We start from the raw sequence: 20,057 nt of genomic DNA, 5'->3' as shown, positions 1-20,057 counted from the left end.
AATTCCCACACTTCAGGATATCAAACTTACTATTGAGATATGTACAGTATAAATTCTATAAAAATAGAAATATGTTTGTATCCTTTCCTCCCCTTTTACATGTAGGTAACTAAAAGAAAAAAAAAAATCTAATATGTAAAATAAATGCTTGTCTTAGTTTTATTGTATATTTATTTAACTACATTCCTAATAATCTTGCTGTTCTACTTCAGAGGCCAAGCCACCAAAAGAAGAATCTCCGAAGGGTATCAGTCCAATCAAAGGTAGGGTATTACAACCTTGTTGTGGTTTAACTCCATCTGGCAATCAGGCCCCACACAGCAACTCACTCACTCCCCTATGGTGGGAGGGAAGAAAGAATAAGAAGCATAAAAGTGAGAAAACTCAGGGGTTGAACAAAAGCAGAGCACACAAACAAAGCAAGATAGGGAATTCATTCACCACTTCCCATGAGCAGAGATATGTTCACCCATATGCAGGGCAGCAGGGTTCCATCCCTTGAAGGGCAAGTGTCCTAACTCTGAATGCCCCCACCTCCACACACCCCCCCTTCCATCTTCTTTCCCCTGCTTTATATACTGAGCATAACACCATATGGTGTAGGATATCACTTTGCTCAGTTGGGATCAGCTTTCCTGGCTGTATCTCTTCCCAATTTATTGTGAACTCCCGGCCTTCACAGCGGTGGGGCTATATGAGAAGCAGAAAAGGCCTTGGCTCTGCAAGCATCTTACAGCAATCACAAAAACATTTCTGTATTATCAAGACTGCTTTCAAAAACATTGCCCCAAACAGCCCCATGGTAGCTACTTAGAAGATTGTTAAATCTCTCCCAACCAAAATCATTACAGCCTACAGTGCAAAGCAATTAATCAGGATTAGTTTATTAATTTCTGAATCTGAATTACAGCCAAGAAGACACCTTCACCAGCAGATGCAGAAAGAAGGAAACTCAGGCCAGGCAGTGGTGGTGAAAAACCTCCTGAAGAGCCTCCATTTACTTACCAGCTCAAAGCTGTACCACTGAAGTTTGTCAAGGAGATGAAAGATATAGTGCTAAAAGAAGCTGAGTCTGTTGGGTCTTCTGCAATCTTTGAAGTCCTTATTTCACCATCCACTGCAATTACCAGCTGGATGAAAGATGGAAGTAACATCCGAGAGAGCCCAAAACACAAGTTTATTGCTGATGGCAAAGATAGGAAGCTGCATATTATTGATGTCCAGCTGTCTGATGCTGGTGAATATACTTGTGTATTACGGCTGGGCAACAAAGAGAAGACCTCAACAGCCAAACTTATTGTTGAAGGTATTTCCTGTTTCAAATTTATCAATAGGCCAGCTACTCTTCCAACTAGAACTGGTGCTTTGTAATTTTGCAGTAGTTGGTAGATGCATCCTTTTATTTCCCCTGATCACTACACATATTATATATTATATATATATTATCATACTATTATATAATATGATTATACCATTATATAATTATAATATACTATTATACTATTACTATTATATGCTACTACTATTATATACTACTTATATGCTATTATATAGTATACTATTACACTATTATATGTTATATTATTATACTATTATATATTATACTATAATATATAATATTATATAATATCATGTGTTCTATATATCAATCAAAATCTTCTGTTTCCCACAGAACTCCCAGTGCGGTTTGTGAAAACCCTTGAAGAAGAAGTGACTGTGGTTAAAACCCAGCCACTGTACTTAACATGTGAGCTTAACAAAGAAAGAAATGTGGTCTGGAGAAAGGATGGTAAAATCATCAAAGCCAAGCCTGGGAAATTTGCTCTGGGTGTTATTGGTTTGTCACATTCTCTCACAGTCGCTGATTCAGATGATGCTGATGCTGGAACTTACACTGTTACTGTGGAAGACTCTGAACTATCATGCTCATCTTGTGTTAGGGTAGTAGGTAAGCACCAAAATCATGTTCTTTTTTTCTCTCTCTAGGATATATGGGCTACTGCAAAAACTACAAAATCCTTTTCTCATTGTCTTACAATATAAGTGAACAGTTAAGATTTTTACAGCTATTAAAAGCTTGTAATACAAAGTCTTTTAGTTTTTAATATTTTTTATGACATGTCTATTTGTAATAAAAGTCTGATGTGTTCTTGTGTGACTTTTTGTCATGCAGAAATTATAAGGGACTGGTTAGTAAAACCCATAAGAGACCAGCATGTTAAACCAAAAGGAACAGCTACTTTCAGCTGCGACATTGTCAAGGATACACCAAACATTAAATGGTTTAAAGGAGATGAGGAAATCCCTGCTGAACCGACTGACAAGACAGAAATCTTTAAAGAAGGAAATAAAATTTTCCTGAAAATCAAAAATGCTGGTCCTGCTGATGTTGGAGAATATGCAGTGGAAGTTGAAGGTCGCAGATATCCAGCTAAACTGACACTTGGTGGTAAGGATGCTTTTATTTGGATTATATTTAATCAGCTTATAGGCCAGTGTTGAAAAATTTCTAAATAAAAACAAAAAAGGTGACCTGAATTATTATAAAGCTCTAACAAAACTTGATCTAATCATATATGTGTGTATTGTAGAACGTGAAGTTCAGCTTCTGAAGCCATTAGAGGATGTTACAGTTTACGAGAAAGAAACAGCAAACTTTGACACAGAAATATCTGAAGATGATATTCCTGGTGAATGGAAGCTGAAAGGAGAAATCCTGAGACCTTCACCTGTAAGCATCCTTAAATTTTACAACAAGATTTATTTAAATTAAATACTGTGAACAGGTTTCTTCAATCTTTATGTTGTGTCATTGCTAATCAGTCCAGAATATATGACTAAAAATACTGCTTCTTTAAGTAAGGATTATATTTTATTAAAGCTAAGTTTTGAAGTTTTGAAGGCCTTCACTTTCTTAAGGTGTTACAACACATAATTCAAGCAGTAATAGAAATATCCTACATATATTGTAGGAATGGTTCTGACATTCTAAAGAAGTATGGAATGCTGAAGAAATGTACTCCATATTTTAATTATAAAGTAAAAGTGTTAACTTTCCTTGAAAAGCAATTTCATTCTTCCTACCTGACTCTTTACTGCATATGCAATATTCATAAATTTATGAAAATCCTTTATTAAAAACATCTAGCAGAAAGGCATTTGCATTACGCTGGTATTTGTATTTAACAAAGTCTGTCATCTCTCCAGACATGTGAAATCAAAGCTGAAGGAGGAAAGCGCTTCCTGACCTTACACAAAGTCAAGTTAGAGCAAGCTGGCGAAGTCCTTTACCAGGCCCTTAACGCCGTCACTACAGCTATCCTGACAGTAAAAGGTACAGTGCCCCACTGAGGGAGACACCAGCTTAGACAGAGTTCACATGCAGCACGTTACAAATGATGTCTTATCTTTTGCTTCCAGAAATTGAACTGGACTTTGCTGTGCCCCTAAAAGATGTCACTGTTCCTGAGAAGCGCCAGGCAAGGTTTGAATGCGTCCTTACCAGAGAGGCCAATGTTATATGGTCTAAGGGCACTGATATACTCAAGATTGGAGAAAAATTTGACATCATTGCAGATGGGAAGAAGCACATTCTTGTTATCAATGATTCTCAGTTTGATGATGAGGGAGAATACACTGCTGAAGTTGATGGCAAGAAGAGCACAGCAAGACTGTTTGTAGAAGGCAAGTATTTTCTCATGAACAAAAGAATTAAAAAAAAATCATAAAGACTATATCTTTCAGGACAACATTAGCCTTTTTTCTCATTGCATTTTTGTGTCTACATTACAGGCGTGAGGCTGAAGTTCATCACACCTCTACAGGATCAAACAGTGAAAGAGGGGGAAACAGCTCACTTTCAGTTTGAGCTTTCTCATGAAGACATGCCCGTGAAATGGTTCAAAAATGATAAGAGACTTCACACAAGCAGAACAGTTTTAATTACTTCAGAAGGCAAAGTTCATAAACTAGAAATGAGAGAAGTAACACTTGATGATATCTCAGAAATAAAGGCCGTAGTCAAGGACTTGAACACACAGGCCAACCTGAAAGTCTTAGGTAATTACACAAATAATTCAAAGCCTGCTCTAGAATTAATATTAGCCATTTTTATATGTAGAAAGTGACAAAATATTGACATTTGAGTATATTTATGTAACTAATACTATCTTATCCACTATGGTTTTTGTAGAGGCTGATCCATATTTCACTGTGAAATTACAAGACTATAGTGCTGTAGAGAAAGATGATATTACTCTGGAGTGTGAACTTAGCAAAGATGTGCCAGTAAAATGGTACAAAGATGGTGAAGAACTAATAGCTTCCAACAGAATTTCCATAAAAACGGATGGCTTGCGCCGTATCCTGAAGATCAAGAAGGCTGCAGAGAGTGATAAAGGTGTTTATGAGTGTGACTGTGGAACCGACAAGACAAGTGCCAATATCAGCGTTGAGTGTAAGTAACCATGTCTTCACTAAGGGAAAGTAACAAAACCTTTGTAAACCAGTGTCACAGACAGACACAATCTAGAGAGCAAGACCAAAAATGTTCCTCTAGAAAGCATGCTGTTATGATGAATGGCTGAAATATCTCGATTTAAAGTTGTTGAAAGTGATTACAAGAGACAATATATTTGATGATATATAAATAGCTGTTATAAAGATAGTGATGACCAGTTACTCTCTCTGTCCAATTGCCATCAGGAAAAAAAAATCAATTTAGTTCACTGTAACAGATACCTGGGCTAATTATTAGAAAAAAATATTTTTACCAAAAATAACTAAATTTTCAAACATATTATGGAAGGAGGTTGTAGACTGCCAACTTGCTGCTTTTTAGGAAGATGTTAGATAAACACTTACTAGTCATAGCATTTGAATGCCCAAAAGAAGGAAAGGGGAGAGACTTAAGATGCTTTCCAGTATTATATTTGTATGGTATACCTTTTATAAGTAAACAGATGCAAACTTTTGATTTATTTTTTTTTTAGCTCGCTTAATTAAAGTAGAGCGCCCACTGTATGGAGTGGAAGTATTTGTTGGTGAAACAGCACGCTTTGAAATTGAAATTTCTGAGCCTGATGTCCATCCTGTATGGAAGCTAAAGGGAGAAACCCTAACACCTTCACCTGTAAGGATTATTCTTTGTTTTTAGACCATAATTTCCTGTAGAAAAACATGATTAAGAATAGTGTTTTCTTAGTGGTTTTATAGAATATTAATATTTGGGGTGGGGTGCGTTTCTTTATCACCAGGACTGTGAAATCATTGAAGATGGGAAGAAGCATATTCTTGTCCTTCATAACTGCAAACTTGATATGACTGGAGAAGTGTCTTTCCAAGCTGCCAATGCTAAAAGTGCTGCTAATCTGAAAGTGAAAGGTACAGTCTGCACTAGGCCAACATTTCCATGTGTATTTCAGGGCATGAGAACAAATCTAGTGTCAGAAAGCCCAGTATGAACTGATCTGAAAGAGCTCTTCTTTGATTTCAGAACTGCCTCTTATCTTTATCACTCCACTAAGTGATGTGAAGGTCTTTGAGAAGGATGAAGCTAAGTTTGAATGTGAGGTATCCAGAGAACCCAAGACTTTCCGCTGGTTGAAAGGAACAGAAGAAATCACTCCTGATGAAAGATTTGAAATTATTTCAGACGGAACAAAGCATGCTCTGATTATTAAATCTGTTGCCTTTGAGGATGAAGTAAAATACACATTTGAAGCTGAGGATAAGAGAACAAGTGCCAAGCTAATTATTGAAGGTTTGTTAGACTTTGTCTTTCTAGGAAAGTTGTGCATCATATACTTGCATAGTTTATATTGCTCACGTTGTGACATGTTACGTTGTTATAGGTATCCGCCTGAAATTCATCACTCCTCTCAAGGATGTAACAAAGAAGGAGCGAGAAACTGCAGAGTTCACTGTGGAACTCTCCCATGAAAATATCACTGTGGTCTGGTTCAAGAATGACCAACGATTGCACACCAGCAAAGTGGTTTCAATGACAGATGATGGCAAATTCCATACACTCACAATCAAAGATCTTACTATTGATGATACTTCTCAGATAAAAGTGGAAGCTATGGGCAAATTCTCAGAAGCTAAACTCACTGTTCTTGGTAAGAATACCCAAAAGAATTTACCTGATGTATGTCATCAGAAGAGTTTTATTAATAAAAATTAGCAATCAGAAAGTCTTGGGGTTGGCCTAAATTTAAATTATGATTTTGAAATCTAACAATTTGTTTTTCTTCTTTGGGTTTCCATTTACCTATTCACAAAGGATGATTACAATAATTTTTAAATTTCATGCATAGTTGCAAAGTTAGTAAGTACATACTTAAAACAGTGCTCTAAAACTCCTAGAGCATCAAAACTATCATCAGTAATATTAGTAATGCCTTAAATTGTTTGTTTAGGTGTTCATTGTTTTCTTTTTTGTAGCAGAACTTGAAAAAGGACTACATTTAATCCTTCTTGCAGGATATAAACAGGAAATATATTTTGTGGTAGAAACTAGTTGTTTTTTTCTGGAAGACTAAAACTTCAGACTGAAATATATCTTCACTTTTGCTTGCAGAGGGAGACCCTTATTTCACTGGAAAGCTGCAGGATTACACTGCTGTGGAGAAAGATGAAGTAATCTTACAATGTGAAATCAGCAAAGCAGATGCCCCAGTGAAATGGATGAAGGATGGCAATCCAATTACTGCATCAAAGAATGTCATTATTAAGGCTGATGGTAAAAAGAGAATCCTTATTCTCAAGAAAGCTTTGAAGAAAGACATTGGACAGTACACTTGTGACTGTGGTACTGATCAAACCTCCGCTAAACTTGATATTGAAGGTATGATTATTTTAATAGGTTGCTCTGTAGAGATCTTTTGGGGTCTGCTAGAGACTGAGGGAGCCAATCACCTTTTTCTTCTCCAGACCGGGAGATTGAGATTGTACGACCACTATACAGTGTGGAGGTGATTGAGACGGAGACTGCCCGTTTCGATATTGAAATCTCTGAGGAAGGTGTCCATGGCAATTGGAAGCTAAAAGGAGAACCTCTGACTGAATCAGCTGTAAGCAAATATTTCATGATATTTTTTCTGTGTTTCTCAACACTTTGCAGGGAGATGGGAGAGAGTGACTGCAGAAACTAAATTTGATCTCTTTTTGCTTTCAGAAGGAGTCACTGTATTAAAAATAGTGGGTTTTAAAATTAATAATGTCTTAAATGTAGTACAAATGTAATCTGAAATAGCTAAATAATAAATTATTTTTACATAAAACGGTACATTCTGTGTTGCTAACAATAGCTAGCAATCATGTATCCAAAGCACAAAGACCTTGTGGAAGTCGTTTAAACATAATGACATTTAAAAATGCAATCTTCAGATTCCATGCTTTTTCCTGTGGGTTTTGAGTTATATTTGATTTAAATAGATGCAGATCATGTTTCCAAACTCTTTTTCATTTCTGTGACAGCTAAAATAGGTGTAAAATGGTGTAGAGCTTAATCAAATATTCTAAACTCCTTGCTTGAAGGATCTGGAAAATAATGAAACAACACAATCACAATTGGCAATAATTTGGCTTCTATGTAATGGCACAAATGTGAATAATACACAAAGATCAGAAATTACATGAAAATCACTGTCTGGGTAAAAGAAGGAAAGGTCTTCTCAAGGAAAGGTCACAGCACAAACTTAGCAATTTCTAGTTCCCTTGGGGGAACTATGCCTCTGTCTGGTGTACATATATATTAATATATTGGCTACTTAGCACAGAAATGTGTTGCCTCTTGCCCTTAGTTTCCAAGAGGAAGCTGACTGTATTAAGAAGAGAGTTTGAAAGGAAAGGCCTGTGAATGAATGTTTATAATGTATATTTCACATAGGCCTAAGAGTTGTGAATGGAGTAGAAGAAAACAGATGCATGCCATTAGAACTAGGGGCTCTTTCAGCAAGTAGTATGAAGAAGATACTGAAAAAATTATATCAATTCTGTTTTTGCAGGAATGTGAAATCAAGGAGGAAGGAAAAAAGCACTTCCTTACACTGTACAATGTACGCTTAGATCAAGCTGGTGGAGTAGATTTCCAAGCAGCAAATGCCAAGTCTGGTGCTCACCTGCGAGTGAAACGTAAGTGTCTTTTGAACTGAAATTAATTGAATAATTAAGTGAAAACATGGTACTCACTGCCTCTTTGGAATGGGTGGAAAATCTCTATACTGTATGGAACCCACAGCAATCCTTTCCAGAACAGCAACTCAGGGATTAGTTACTCAGGTTGTTCCTAATTTTTTTTTTTTGTAAAGGAATGTCCTAAGTGTTTTTTAATCTTATATATAATTTATTCATATAGGAGAAGTAAAGTTAAGGAGATGGCCTTGAAGGCTGCTTGATGGTCTGGCATCATATATGCTGTTATGAAATCAAATATTGCAAGCAAAGGCTCTGCTGCATCAAAGTGTCACGTTAACTGGAGAGGATAGGATAACAGTGATATCTGGGGATAGGGTTAAGAGCTTGATGGACAGGGACAGACTACACGGTTGAAGACCACTTGTTTCCCACTCCAATCCTAGCCCTCGCTATTTTGGAAACACATGCCTTATCTAGCAACAGGCATGCAAGGCTTGGCAAGGGGACAGATGCAGAGCAACTTTCCTGCTGACCTTGTTCAATTTAAAGAAACACACTCTGCAAATAGGAAATTGTAGGTGACCAGCCCTCCCCTAAGAACCCAGGGTGGCCTCTTCTATTTAGGGAATGTAAAGAGCAGCATTGCGATGTCTGGCTCTCTTGAGGGAAGCCACCATGGAGATTAGTACATAAGGGCAGCAGCTCTCTCTTGGGTAGAAGTGACTAATCTAAAAATTATGTCTTCTCCTTACCAAGCTCGAGTAATTGGCTTGCTGAGACCTCTCAAGGATGTAACAGTAACAGCTGGGGAATCAGCAACCTTCGATTGTGAACTCTCTTATGAGGGGATCCCAGTAGAATGGTTCCTGAAAGGAAAGAAACTGGAGCCCAGTGATCAGGTAAAGAACCTAAACTTTACTTTTTCTCCTGTTTCCTCCTCCTTCTTCTCTTTCAAGTCTCTTCCCCTTTTTCATTTCTTATTTGTTCTCTGCCAATTGAAGTACTAGGGTACAGTATTGTAGTACTGCTGTGTCAAATGCTAAATCACATATAGCAGTTTTTCCCAGAAATTCCAGTGTTCTGGGAAACTACAATTATTTATTATACGAAGGGAAACTAAGGTTCCAAAATATCAGTCATTACAACAGTGACTTTGTACTTGATTGTGTTGGAGACTTAGCCACAAGGGTACTGAATAATATTTGCTCAGGTTACCTGTGGCTGCAGTGAGAGGATTTTGAAAGGTAAAAGGCTTTTTTTTCTCCTAAATGCTGAGTTGCAGTCCAATTCAACATATAAGGGGATTAAGAGGATTCAAATTCCATTTCAGGCATTTGTTCTGGCTCTCCAGATAACTCTCTGGGCAGATTCGCTTGTCAAGCACTTCTCACTAGCTATTTTTAACCCTTAATCAAGTGCTGGCTCTTAACTCTGAGATCTGAGCAGCCTGGAATGCAATCAGTTTAATGTTTAAAGTTAATGGTAGGGGAAATAAAGAAAGAAAGATAAATTAATACATTAAGGAATGGAGATGGTTGTTATTGGTTGTCAGACTTCTTTTGCACATGCTAGGCCTAAAATAGTAATGCAAATTCAAATAAATGTTGGAAAACTAAGACAAAGTAAACTTTCAAGGCACTTCATGAGCTAGTGAAGTTTCAGAACCTGTAATAGTGCTGCTAATAATACTGTGGTACAGAGCTACTTCTTTTAAATACGATTTGTAACGTATTTTTTTCTAGATTTTCTAGGTTTTGCTAGATCTTTCTGAGCTTTAAGAAATTTGCATAAATATAAACTATTTAATAAAAGAAATAGAATGTAGAAACAGGAAAATCAAAACTGATCATAATGATAAGGGTCCCTGTTACAGTATTTAAAGACAGATAAACAAAGTTGAAACTCTGCAGATGAGTCGTGAAATAAATCAAGATAATTCTGGGTTTCAGAATAAAAATGTGAAAAGCTATTGATCAGTGCAGTGGATTGATAGTTATGATTGCCTGGCAAGAAAAATACACATTTAGTATTCTGTGTAATGGAACATTTTTTTTGTATTTTCCCTCTGAGCTATTATTTTAATTAGGTGAAAAAATAAAAATCAGACTTCATATAGTTTACATATACAGTCAAAACTGTCATTTGAACAGTTGAAACTTTAGCAAGATGAAATTGCAAGTAAACATATACTTACTCAATGCACCACTTTCTAGCATTTAAAATAGCCTCTTGAAACACATTTACAACTTTCTTTAAGAATCAATCTAATTGTACATGTGTTTCATTTTAGCTGTTTCTAATTCAAATGGTTTTATTACCTGTGTGGCTGGCATTCGGCTGAATATTTATAACCTTTATTCATTGTACTGACTTTTTTGTTTACTGTGATTGCAAAGTAGTTTCTGCAATAGGTCATCACAGAAACTAGTCTTTTAGGCAGATTTTTTTACCAAATTTTAATAATAGAAAATCAAATTGGCATTTCCAGAGAAGTGTATGTGGGGGGTGCCAAACCTCTTCATAGCTGCAAAAGTTTTTACTTTTCATGTAGCCAGCAGTAATGCCTACTTTTCCCATAAATTTGCTTATTTATTGCATTTATTAATAAATGTTCAAAGCAGACATCATCTCAAGTCAGCCCCAAAATTCTCAAAGCCTTGAGGATTGAGCTAAATCTAGTATATACAAAAGGAAGTTGTCAAAATTTCACATGAAAGTGGACAACCAAACTCCAGAAATCATAAATAGCATGCTATTTCATGAAATATTTCTTAAATACTTGTTGTAGGTGTTCACAAGGGCTTTTTATGTGTTTTGTAAGGTTGTGACCCGTGCTGAAGGGAGAGTTCACACACTTGTTCTTAGAGACGTCAAGTTAACAGATGCAGGAGAGGTATCACTGACAGCAAAAGATTTCAGAACTCAAGCAAATCTTTTTGTGAAAGGTAAGTCAGTCATTTTAGTTAAAGCATAATTGGCATTAATGGCCCATTCATGATTCATCCTGGAGTAGGAAGCTAATAGGCACTATTTATCAAATGAGTCAGATCATGTAAACAATATTCAACTGGCTGATAACTTCCCTCGTTAAAAAAGCCACCTACTTAAAATCTCTGCATTTTATAGAAGAGCTGAACAAGAGAACATGCTGGAAATGGGTCAAATCTGGGAGATGAACCAGTTCATTAGGATTTACAGGGCTTTGCTGCAGATTTGAACATTCAGTTGGCCTCAGGAGGACCCAGGAATACCAGCCTTTGTGGCTCTCAGTGGCTTTTTTCATTCTTTTGAATATCCAGAAACCTATGAGAGTCATCATCAGTCAAGGGACAACATCACATTGTCTGTATACCCACTTGTACTGCTTGCAAGCTGTGTTATTAAGTGAAAGAACTGCACACACTGATCCAGTAATTCAAGGAAAAATTGAAAAAAAACCCTAAGCATTCTCTTAAATTCACAGTGTAACTTCAGAGTCACTGAGATTACACGGGTATGGTTCAGCTAAAGAAATTGGATTTCAAGGCTTTGTGATGATTTTTAATTAACAGTCCCATGGACAAGGATATCATTCAGTCTAATCTTACAGTAGACTGAAAATGAGGAAATTACCTGAATTAATAAAAAATGTCTGTGTATCAAAAATAAAAGATGTTTTAAGAAACCTTCAATAGGGACATCTAAGAGTCTTTTTGATTATTCAGTCATGGAAAATTAGTAAACAGCATGGGACAGTTCTGTACAAACAGAAGACTGGCTATAATTTACATATTTTCTATCAAAAATGTATCTGTTTCTTTCAGAACCCCCAGTTGAATTTACTAAACCACTTGAGGACCAGACTGTTGAAGAAGAAGCCACTGCAGTACTGGAATGTGAAGTTTCCAGAGAAAATGCAAAAGTTAAATGGTTCAAAAATGGAGAAGAAATTCACAAATCAAAGAAGTATGATATCATTTCTGACGGCAGGGTCAGAAAACTCATCATTCGCGGCTGCACACTGGATGATGCAAAAACATATTCTTGTGATGCTAAGGATTTTAAGACATCATGTTTTCTCAATGTGGAGCGTGAGTAATTCAATTTTCTACAAAATGCCTAGGTGTTGTAAAGGCAATGCATTAGTGTTTGTGACTGGCAGTAGTATCAATGTTGGCAGTTTTTTACTTCTCTACCACAGACTTCCCTCTACTAAAAATTTTCTATTCTCCTACAGCTATTCGTGTCGACTTCCTCAAACCCCTGACTGACCTTGAGGTTAAAGAGAAAGAATCTGCTCGGTTTGAATGTGAAATTTCTCGTCCAAATATCAAGGTCTGTAGTGAGACTTTTTAATCTCAGTAACTCCTTCAGCTGGAAAACTTTGTTATATTGCTATAAAACAACAACACACTGAAATGTAGGATGAGCATGTTAATAACAATGTTAATTTTTTCTGAAACAGGTGAAGTGGTTTAAGGATGGCATGGAAATTAGAAAAGGCAAAAAGTATGACATAATTTCTAAAGGTGCAGAACACATTCTTGTCATCAGTAAATGTGTCTTTGATGATGAAGCTGAATATTCCTGTGAAGCAAAAACAGCTCGAACTTCTGGCCTACTTACAGTTATAGGTAAACACAGTGTTTTAGAATCTGTGAGCAATAAAAAATGTGAGAGTGGGGTTTTTTTGTGGCAGGCTTTAATCATCTTTTGAAATTCTTTTTGCAGAGGAAGAGGCTGTGTTCACAAAAAATCTTCCTGATCTTGAAGTAAATGAAAATGACACTGTAAAATTGATCTGTGAAGTTTCAAAGCCAAATGCTGAAGTTACTTGGCTTAAAGGAGATGAAGAGGTGCCTGATGGTGGTAGATTTGAACACATTTCCGATGGTAGAAAGAGAATTCTTGTTATACATAATGCTCATCCTGAAGATGCTGCCAAATACACTTGCAAGCTCCCAAGCTCTAGTACAACAGGGAAACTTACTGTACATGGTAAGAGTGCTACTTTGGTTGGCTTGTATCCTGGAATAAAAAAATTAAATTAAAAACATTAAAAAATCAGTAATAATACACAATTTGGTTTATTCTATTCACAAGTAAAAAATAATATATATCTAAAAAAATGTTTTCTTTCAGAACTTGCAGCAGAATTTCTTACCAGACCACAAAACCTTGAGGTGCTTGAAGGAGAAAAAGCTGAATTTGTCTGTTCAGTATCCAAAGAAGCCATTACAGTGCAGTGGCTGAGGGATGGCGTAGTTCTGGAGTCTGGTGATAAGTACGACATCATTTCAGACGGCAAAAAGAGAACTCTTGTGGTTAAAGACTCTGTTCTAGGAGATAGAGGAATGTATACTGTCATGGTTGGTGAAGCTAAAGCTACAGCACATCTAGAAGTGATTGGTAAGCTTTATTTTATCAACGTGTATGGGCTTGTTTTGTTGCATTTTTTATACTACATGATGTCCTATTTCTTCTGTTTTCTCAATTTCAGAAAAACTCAAGATTGTAACTCCTCTTAAGGACCAAGAAGTTAATGAGTGTCAAGAAATTATCTTCAACTGTGAAGTCAATAAAGAAGGTGCCAAAGAGAAGTGGTTCAAAGATGATGAAGCGATTTTTGATAGTGCAAAGTACATTATTGTTCAGAAGGGTGTAGTCTACACTCTCAGAATCAGAGATGCAGAGTTGAAAGATCAGGCTACCTACACCATCTCACTGACAAACCAGAGAGGTGAACACGTTAAAAGCTCTGCTGCCTTGAAAGTTTTAGGTAAGTAACTTGCACTACACTGAATTTTTTTCATTATTTACATTCAATTTCATATGAGGATCTAAAAATGTTTGCCTTTTTGTCATAACAGAGGAGGATCTCAGAATTGTTGAGCCCCTTGAAGACATTGAGACCATGGAAAAGAAAACCGTCACATTCTGGTGCAAAGTTAATCGCCTTAATGCAACTCTCAAATGGACAAAGAATGGAGAAGAGATCACATTTGACAGGCGCATTTTGTACAAAATTGATAAATTCAAGCACTCCTTGATCATTAAAGACTGTGGATTTGTAGATGAAGGTGAATACACTGTTACTGCTGGACAAGACAAATCAGTTGCAGAGCTTCTCATCACTGAAGCACCAGCAGATTTCACTGAACATCTTCAGGACCAGACTGTCACTGAATTTGATGATGCCGTCTTTACATGCCAGCTTTCCAAAGAGAAAGTCAGTGTAAAATGGTACAGAAATGGAAGAGAAATCAAAGAAGGCAAAAAGTATGTACATTTTATTGTGCTTCTCAATGTGCTAAACATGCTTGTTTTACTTTATTGCTTTGTCTGGAAACTAAAATACTGCTTATTTTTCTCCCCTATAAAGATACCAGTTTGAAAAAGATGGAAATCTGCACAGATTAATCATAAAAGACTGTAGACTAGATGATGAGTGTGAATATTCCTGTGGAGTGGATGACAGGAGATCTAGGGCAAGACTTTTTGTTGAAGGTATGTGTAAAATTGGATGGGATTTGTTTCTACATTGTTTAATAATAGTAGAAACAATAAACAAATAACACCAAATAAATTAACATTTATTTCAGAAATCCCTGTTGAGATTATTCGACCACCACAAGATATTTATGAAGCTCCTGGTGCAGATGTCATCTTCATGGCTGAATTGAACAAAGATGGTGTGGAGGTCAAGTGGTTGAGAAACAACATGATTATCATCCAAGGTGACAAACATCAGATGATGAGTGAAGGAAAGGTCCACAGGCTGCAGGTGTGTGACATAAAGCCCCGTGACCAAGGGGAATACAGATTTATCGCCAAAGATAAGGAAGCTAGAGCTAAACTTGAATTAGCTGGTAAGTTGCTTGCTTTGTGCTTCTTTCCTAAAATCTTAATTAGTGAATTTATTTTAACTAAATTGATTTTTGCTCTTTCTAAGAGTTGGGCTAAAATGAATACACAATCTGCCTGAGAAAAGTGTTAAACTATTTGAAGTTTGTTTAACAAGTCTGTAAAACTGTATGAATATGAATTTAAACAACAAACATTTTTTGTTATACCATGCTGATCCAGCTGTTGAGGAAAACATGTCACTTTTCAATGTGTATACTTAAGATTTAAGATTTAAGCTTTTAATTAAGTCACTAATAAAAAAAAAAGGAAATTATTTGGCCTATTCATTTAAGTCATATTATAATTCATAATTTTTCTATTTTACAGAATAATTAAATTAGTTCTCAAAAAAGCAACTCCTTCTTTGCTGATTTTATAGCAGGACATAGTACATACCAACCAGCCTGTATTTCTTTCTCTGGAGCTGTCCAACAAGTACATGAAGGATTTTCTTAGTGTTTACACAGCAGCTCCTTTTACTTTTCTGTGTTAGCTTCTTTGCTGATTGCACAAATATATCATTTTTTTATATGTGTGTGTGCTAGTACTGACTTTTCACATTCATCTTTTTTAGCTGCACCTAAAATCAAGACTGGTGATCAAAACCTTGTGGTTGATGTTGGGAAACCTTTAACTATGACTGTCCCATATGATGCCTACCCAAGAGCAGAAGCTGAATGGTTGAAAGCAGGGGAAAGTCTTCCCACAACAACTGTTGATACAACAACTGACTGCACTACCTTCAAAATTTATGAAGCAAAGAAATCAGATAAAGGAAGGTACAAGGTTGTGCTTCGAAACAAGCATGGCCAGGCAGAAGCATTCATCAATGTCGAAGTCATTGGTAAGTACTCATATTATTAAAACCTTGCTTACCACTATTTCACAGAGTAAAAAGCCTTTTTTGAGGGGGAAGCCCTCTGCTTCCCCTCATGGGAAAGATGTAGATTATATTGAGGTCTCCCCTCAGACTCCTCTTCTCAAGCCAGAGGGGAAAAAACAGATGCTGAAGTGTTGTTATGTCTTTAACAGATGTTCCAGGTCCAGTTAGAAACTTGGAAGTCACTGAAATTTATGACGGTGAAGTTGGTCTCGCATGGCAAGAACCAGAAAGTGATGGTGGAAGTAAAATCATAGGCTATGTCGTTGAAAGACGTGATATCAAGCGTAAGACCTGGATCGTGGTCACAGATCGTGCTGAAAACTGTGAATACACTGTTACTGGGCTTCAGAAAGGAGGAGTTGAGTACCTCTTCCGTGTTAGTGCACGCAACAGAGTGGGCACTGGTGAGCCAGTGGAAACAGACACGCCTGTGGAAGCTAAGAGCAAATTTGGTGAGCTGAAGTTATGAGAAACTCAGTGTTTGATGGCTGTGTAAAAAAAGCAGTACAAATTCTAACAATAGATAAAACCTACATAACTTCTTTTTCCTTTTTCCTCCTAAAATAAAATGCAGATGTTCCTGGTCCTCCTCAAAATGTAGAAGTTACTGATGTGAACAGGTTTGGAGCCACACTTAGCTGGGAACCACCTGAGGATGATGGAGGATCCCCGATTACTGGCTACGTTATTGAACTACGTAACAGAGCTACCATCAGATGGGAGCCAACTATGACCACAGGACCTGACGAACTGACAGCTGTCCTGACCGATGTTGTGGAAAATGAAGAATATTTCTTCAGAGTAAGAGCTCAAAACATGGTTGGAGTTGGCAAACCAAGTCCTGCTACACGTGCAGTAAAAATCATGGACCCAATTGGTGAGTATGCAAAGTATGTATAATTATGATTGCATTATGAGACAGGAGCATTTTGGATGCTATGTGTGCAGGAAAGTTCAGTTCATGAATGTGTGTGCTGCAAATACTGTGTACAGTATATTTTCCCTATTTTTCTCCTTCAAACATAGCAGGAGTACCTTGCTACCACTTGGTCTAGTAAGAACTGCAAATATTTTTTCTCTGAAGTTAGGATGCAACCTCAGTTTAAAAAATGAGTTTAGAAAAAACTGTGCAAAGGCTTTAAAAACTGTACCATAAGACAGAAGCAGTTAATTTGCGGAACCATGCTCCTTTATCAGTTGCATGAATCTGTTTGTCTCAAATTTTTTTCAGAGAGACCAAGTCCTCCCATTAACCTTGAGCATTCAGATCAAACTAAGTCATCAGTTCAGCTCACATGGGAACCCCCTCTTGAAGATGGAGGAAGTCCAATCTTAGGCTATATTATTGAAAGGCAAGAGGAAGGAACAGACAAGTGGATTCGTTGTAACCCAAAACTAGTACCTGCTCTTACTTTTAAGGTAAAATGTTCCCTTCATCAACAGGTGAAATGCATAGATCATCTTTGATATGAGGTAGTAAATGATTGTTTGTGCATTTTAGGTAACTGGATTGAAACAAGGATCCAGTTATTACTACAGAGTCTCAGCAGAAAATGCAGCTGGTGTGTCTGATCCAGCAGAGGCTATTGGGCCATTAACTGCAGATGATACTTTTGGTAAGCCACATTCTATTTCTCAAAAACCATTCATCACATAAGGCACACAATTAAAGTGCATCTTGTGGGTAATATGTATATTTTTCACCAGATAACTGGCACACCTTAGACATTTGAGATCATGAGCTATTTTTCCTCCATTATGAATTCTGCAGATAATTATCTGTACTATGAGATAGAGGCCTGTTAAGTTGCCAGAAGAGCAAGGCAAGACCTTTTGTCTCCTGACCTACCTCTGTGGAAAGTAAGAGGTAACAGAAGGAAAAACAGGCAGAGAAGATACCTAAAAAAATATATTAAAGAATGCAAAGTTTTTACATTAAAAGGTAAATTGGATGTCATACTTTGTAATACTAATCTCTCTTACCATCTCACATATTTTTTAAAAAACACGAAACATTTAGCCAGGAGAGGTAGGGAGTCATAAGGCAAATCTAGGTCTAGACAGGCTGAGATGCAGCAAGCTAGACCTGCAGGCTGAGATGCAGTCAGAATCAGCCTCTCAATGCAATTATCATTAGCTGTGTTTAAAATAATTTATTGAACCCACATTCCATTTTTTCCAGTTGAACCTACAATGGACCTGAGTGCATTTAAGGATGGACTGGAAGTTATTGTACCAGAGCCAATCAAGATCCGTGTTCCCATCACTGGGTACCCTGTGCCAACTGCCACATGGTCTTTTGGTGACCAGGTCTTAGAAGAGGGTGATCGTGTGAAAATGAAGACCACTGCCTCCTTTGCAGAACTTGTAATTACTCCGAGTGAGCGCCCAGACAAGGGAATTTATTACTTAACATTAGAAAACCCTGTGTCATCTGTTTCAGGAGAAATTAATGTTAATGTCATTGGTAAGTGAACATGTATATGTTTTAGCAATAACATTCCATATTTGTCTTGCAAAAATCTAATTAGGTTAATAATGTATAATCTTACAACATCCAACCAAGTTTATTAAAATATAGCTAAAAACTAGAAATCCCTCCTCAAAAAAACCTCTTTTCTAGTTTTCAAAGTGTAGCTTTGCTCTTTAAAGAGGAATGATTTAATAAGACTAAATTTTCTGGTAAATACATTACATAGAGATCATCTATCAAACACCAATTACAAAATAATGCAATTTCTGTGACTTCTAGCTTGTCCAAGTGCACCAAGAGAGCTCAATGTTTTAGAAGTACTCAAGAGTACAGTGCAGCTCGCATGGGAACCTCCAGAAGATGATGGTGGAAGCCCAGTTACCGGCTATATAATTGAAAAACGTGAAGTAAGCCGGAAAACGTGGAGCAAAGTAAGTTCATTCTTTCTCATTTAAGTTTCTATTGCTGTATTATTTTCACTTGTGCTACTGAGATATGTGTCTCATTTTTGTAATCGCTCTTTGGAAATAAATTTTAAAAATTCATTGGACTTCATTCCAATTACATTGTAACCTTTCTTCTCTTTAGGTTGTGGATCATATTGTTGACCAAGAGTTCACTGTACCTGACCTCATCCAAGGGAAAGAATATTTATTTAGGGTTTTTGCATGCAATAAATGTGGCCCTGGAGAACCTGCATATATTGATGAACCTGTAAATATGTCGATACCAGCAAGTAAGCATATTTGAAATTTTGCTGATTTCCTTCAAAATAAGATATAAAAATAATATATTTTCCTTAGACTGGTTTCTAATACTCCATATGTTTTTAATTTTTAATAGCGGTGCCTGACCCACCAGAAAATGTTAAATGGAGAAATCCAACATCAAAAGGAATCTTCCTAACATGGGAGCCTCCTAAATATGATGGTGGTGCACGCATTAAGGGTTATCTGGTAGAAAAATCCCAACGTGGCACAGACAAGTGGGAGATATGTGGGGAGCCTGTTATTGAAACAAAGTAAGTAAATCAACACAGTAGATATATCCTCTTAACTAACTCTGCCGTCTTCACCACTCTAAATATTTGAATTTTTTTTGTTTTTGACAGAATGGAAGTAACAAAGCTCAAGGAAGGAGAGTGGTATGCTTATCGGGTTAAGGCTTTGAACAGAATGGGAGCAAGTAGGCCAAGTAAGCCAACAGATGATATTCAGGCCATTGATGCAAAAGGTAACTACTTCACTTGCTAAATTGCCATAGCTGCTTTATTTCTACCAGTCTCTGAAATACTGTTTATCTAACAACATTTTCATTCTCTCCTAAACCAGAGGCTCCAGAAATTTTCTTAGATGTGAAGCTTCTTGCTGGACTTACTGTGAAAGCTGGAACCAAAATTGAGCTGCCAGCTAAAGTGACTGGAAAGCCTGAGCCCCAGATTACTTGGACCAAGGCTGACAAAATTTTGAGACCTGACAACAGAATCACCATTGAAAGCCAACCTAATCATTCTACAGTCACTATTACAGACAGCAAGAGGAGTGACAGTGGAACCTATATTATAGAAGCTGTAAATTCCAGTGGACGTGCTACTGCTGTTGTTGAAGTTAATGTTCTTGGTATGCATGTACTTTATGTTATTTACATAAATCATTAGTAATGTACCAAGGTATGCAA

General features: G+C 36.8%; 1 protein-coding gene across 1 annotated transcript in view; it reads left to right on the top strand.

Annotated features, from left to right (window-relative positions):
- TTN (titin) overlaps window positions 1-20,057 on the top strand; it is a 240,302-nt gene that overhangs the window by 139,382 nt on the left and 80,863 nt on the right. Inside the window, exons 156-193 of the mRNA XM_058840325.1 lie at window positions 213-263; window positions 911-1,306; window positions 1,673-1,948; window positions 2,174-2,449; window positions 2,592-2,731; window positions 3,208-3,334; window positions 3,421-3,684; window positions 3,793-4,059; window positions 4,193-4,456; window positions 4,992-5,131; window positions 5,256-5,382; window positions 5,495-5,761; window positions 5,853-6,119; window positions 6,581-6,847; window positions 6,934-7,073; window positions 8,010-8,136; window positions 8,896-9,038; window positions 10,961-11,084; window positions 11,943-12,209; window positions 12,356-12,453; window positions 12,584-12,752; window positions 12,850-13,116; window positions 13,261-13,527; window positions 13,619-13,897; window positions 13,989-14,397; window positions 14,501-14,625; window positions 14,721-14,987; window positions 15,599-15,868; window positions 16,057-16,359; window positions 16,482-16,784; window positions 17,139-17,326; window positions 17,409-17,523; window positions 18,090-18,374; window positions 18,660-18,811; window positions 18,969-19,116; window positions 19,224-19,401; window positions 19,492-19,613; window positions 19,712-19,999. Coding sequence (XP_058696308.1) covers window positions 213-263; window positions 911-1,306; window positions 1,673-1,948; window positions 2,174-2,449; window positions 2,592-2,731; window positions 3,208-3,334; window positions 3,421-3,684; window positions 3,793-4,059; window positions 4,193-4,456; window positions 4,992-5,131; window positions 5,256-5,382; window positions 5,495-5,761; window positions 5,853-6,119; window positions 6,581-6,847; window positions 6,934-7,073; window positions 8,010-8,136; window positions 8,896-9,038; window positions 10,961-11,084; window positions 11,943-12,209; window positions 12,356-12,453; window positions 12,584-12,752; window positions 12,850-13,116; window positions 13,261-13,527; window positions 13,619-13,897; window positions 13,989-14,397; window positions 14,501-14,625; window positions 14,721-14,987; window positions 15,599-15,868; window positions 16,057-16,359; window positions 16,482-16,784; window positions 17,139-17,326; window positions 17,409-17,523; window positions 18,090-18,374; window positions 18,660-18,811; window positions 18,969-19,116; window positions 19,224-19,401; window positions 19,492-19,613; window positions 19,712-19,999 — 8,163 coding nt within the window. The remainder of the gene's footprint in view (window positions 1-212; window positions 264-910; window positions 1,307-1,672; window positions 1,949-2,173; window positions 2,450-2,591; window positions 2,732-3,207; window positions 3,335-3,420; window positions 3,685-3,792; window positions 4,060-4,192; window positions 4,457-4,991; window positions 5,132-5,255; window positions 5,383-5,494; window positions 5,762-5,852; window positions 6,120-6,580; window positions 6,848-6,933; window positions 7,074-8,009; window positions 8,137-8,895; window positions 9,039-10,960; window positions 11,085-11,942; window positions 12,210-12,355; window positions 12,454-12,583; window positions 12,753-12,849; window positions 13,117-13,260; window positions 13,528-13,618; window positions 13,898-13,988; window positions 14,398-14,500; window positions 14,626-14,720; window positions 14,988-15,598; window positions 15,869-16,056; window positions 16,360-16,481; window positions 16,785-17,138; window positions 17,327-17,408; window positions 17,524-18,089; window positions 18,375-18,659; window positions 18,812-18,968; window positions 19,117-19,223; window positions 19,402-19,491; window positions 19,614-19,711; window positions 20,000-20,057) is intronic.

This window comes from Poecile atricapillus, chromosome 5 (assembly GCF_030490865.1).
Source record: "Poecile atricapillus isolate bPoeAtr1 chromosome 5, bPoeAtr1.hap1, whole genome shotgun sequence".
In the NCBI taxonomy this organism is placed as follows: domain Eukaryota; kingdom Metazoa; phylum Chordata; class Aves; order Passeriformes; family Paridae; genus Poecile; species Poecile atricapillus.
Note: the sequence above shows the minus strand (reverse complement) of the source record. Positions and strands in the feature narration are given on the sequence as shown.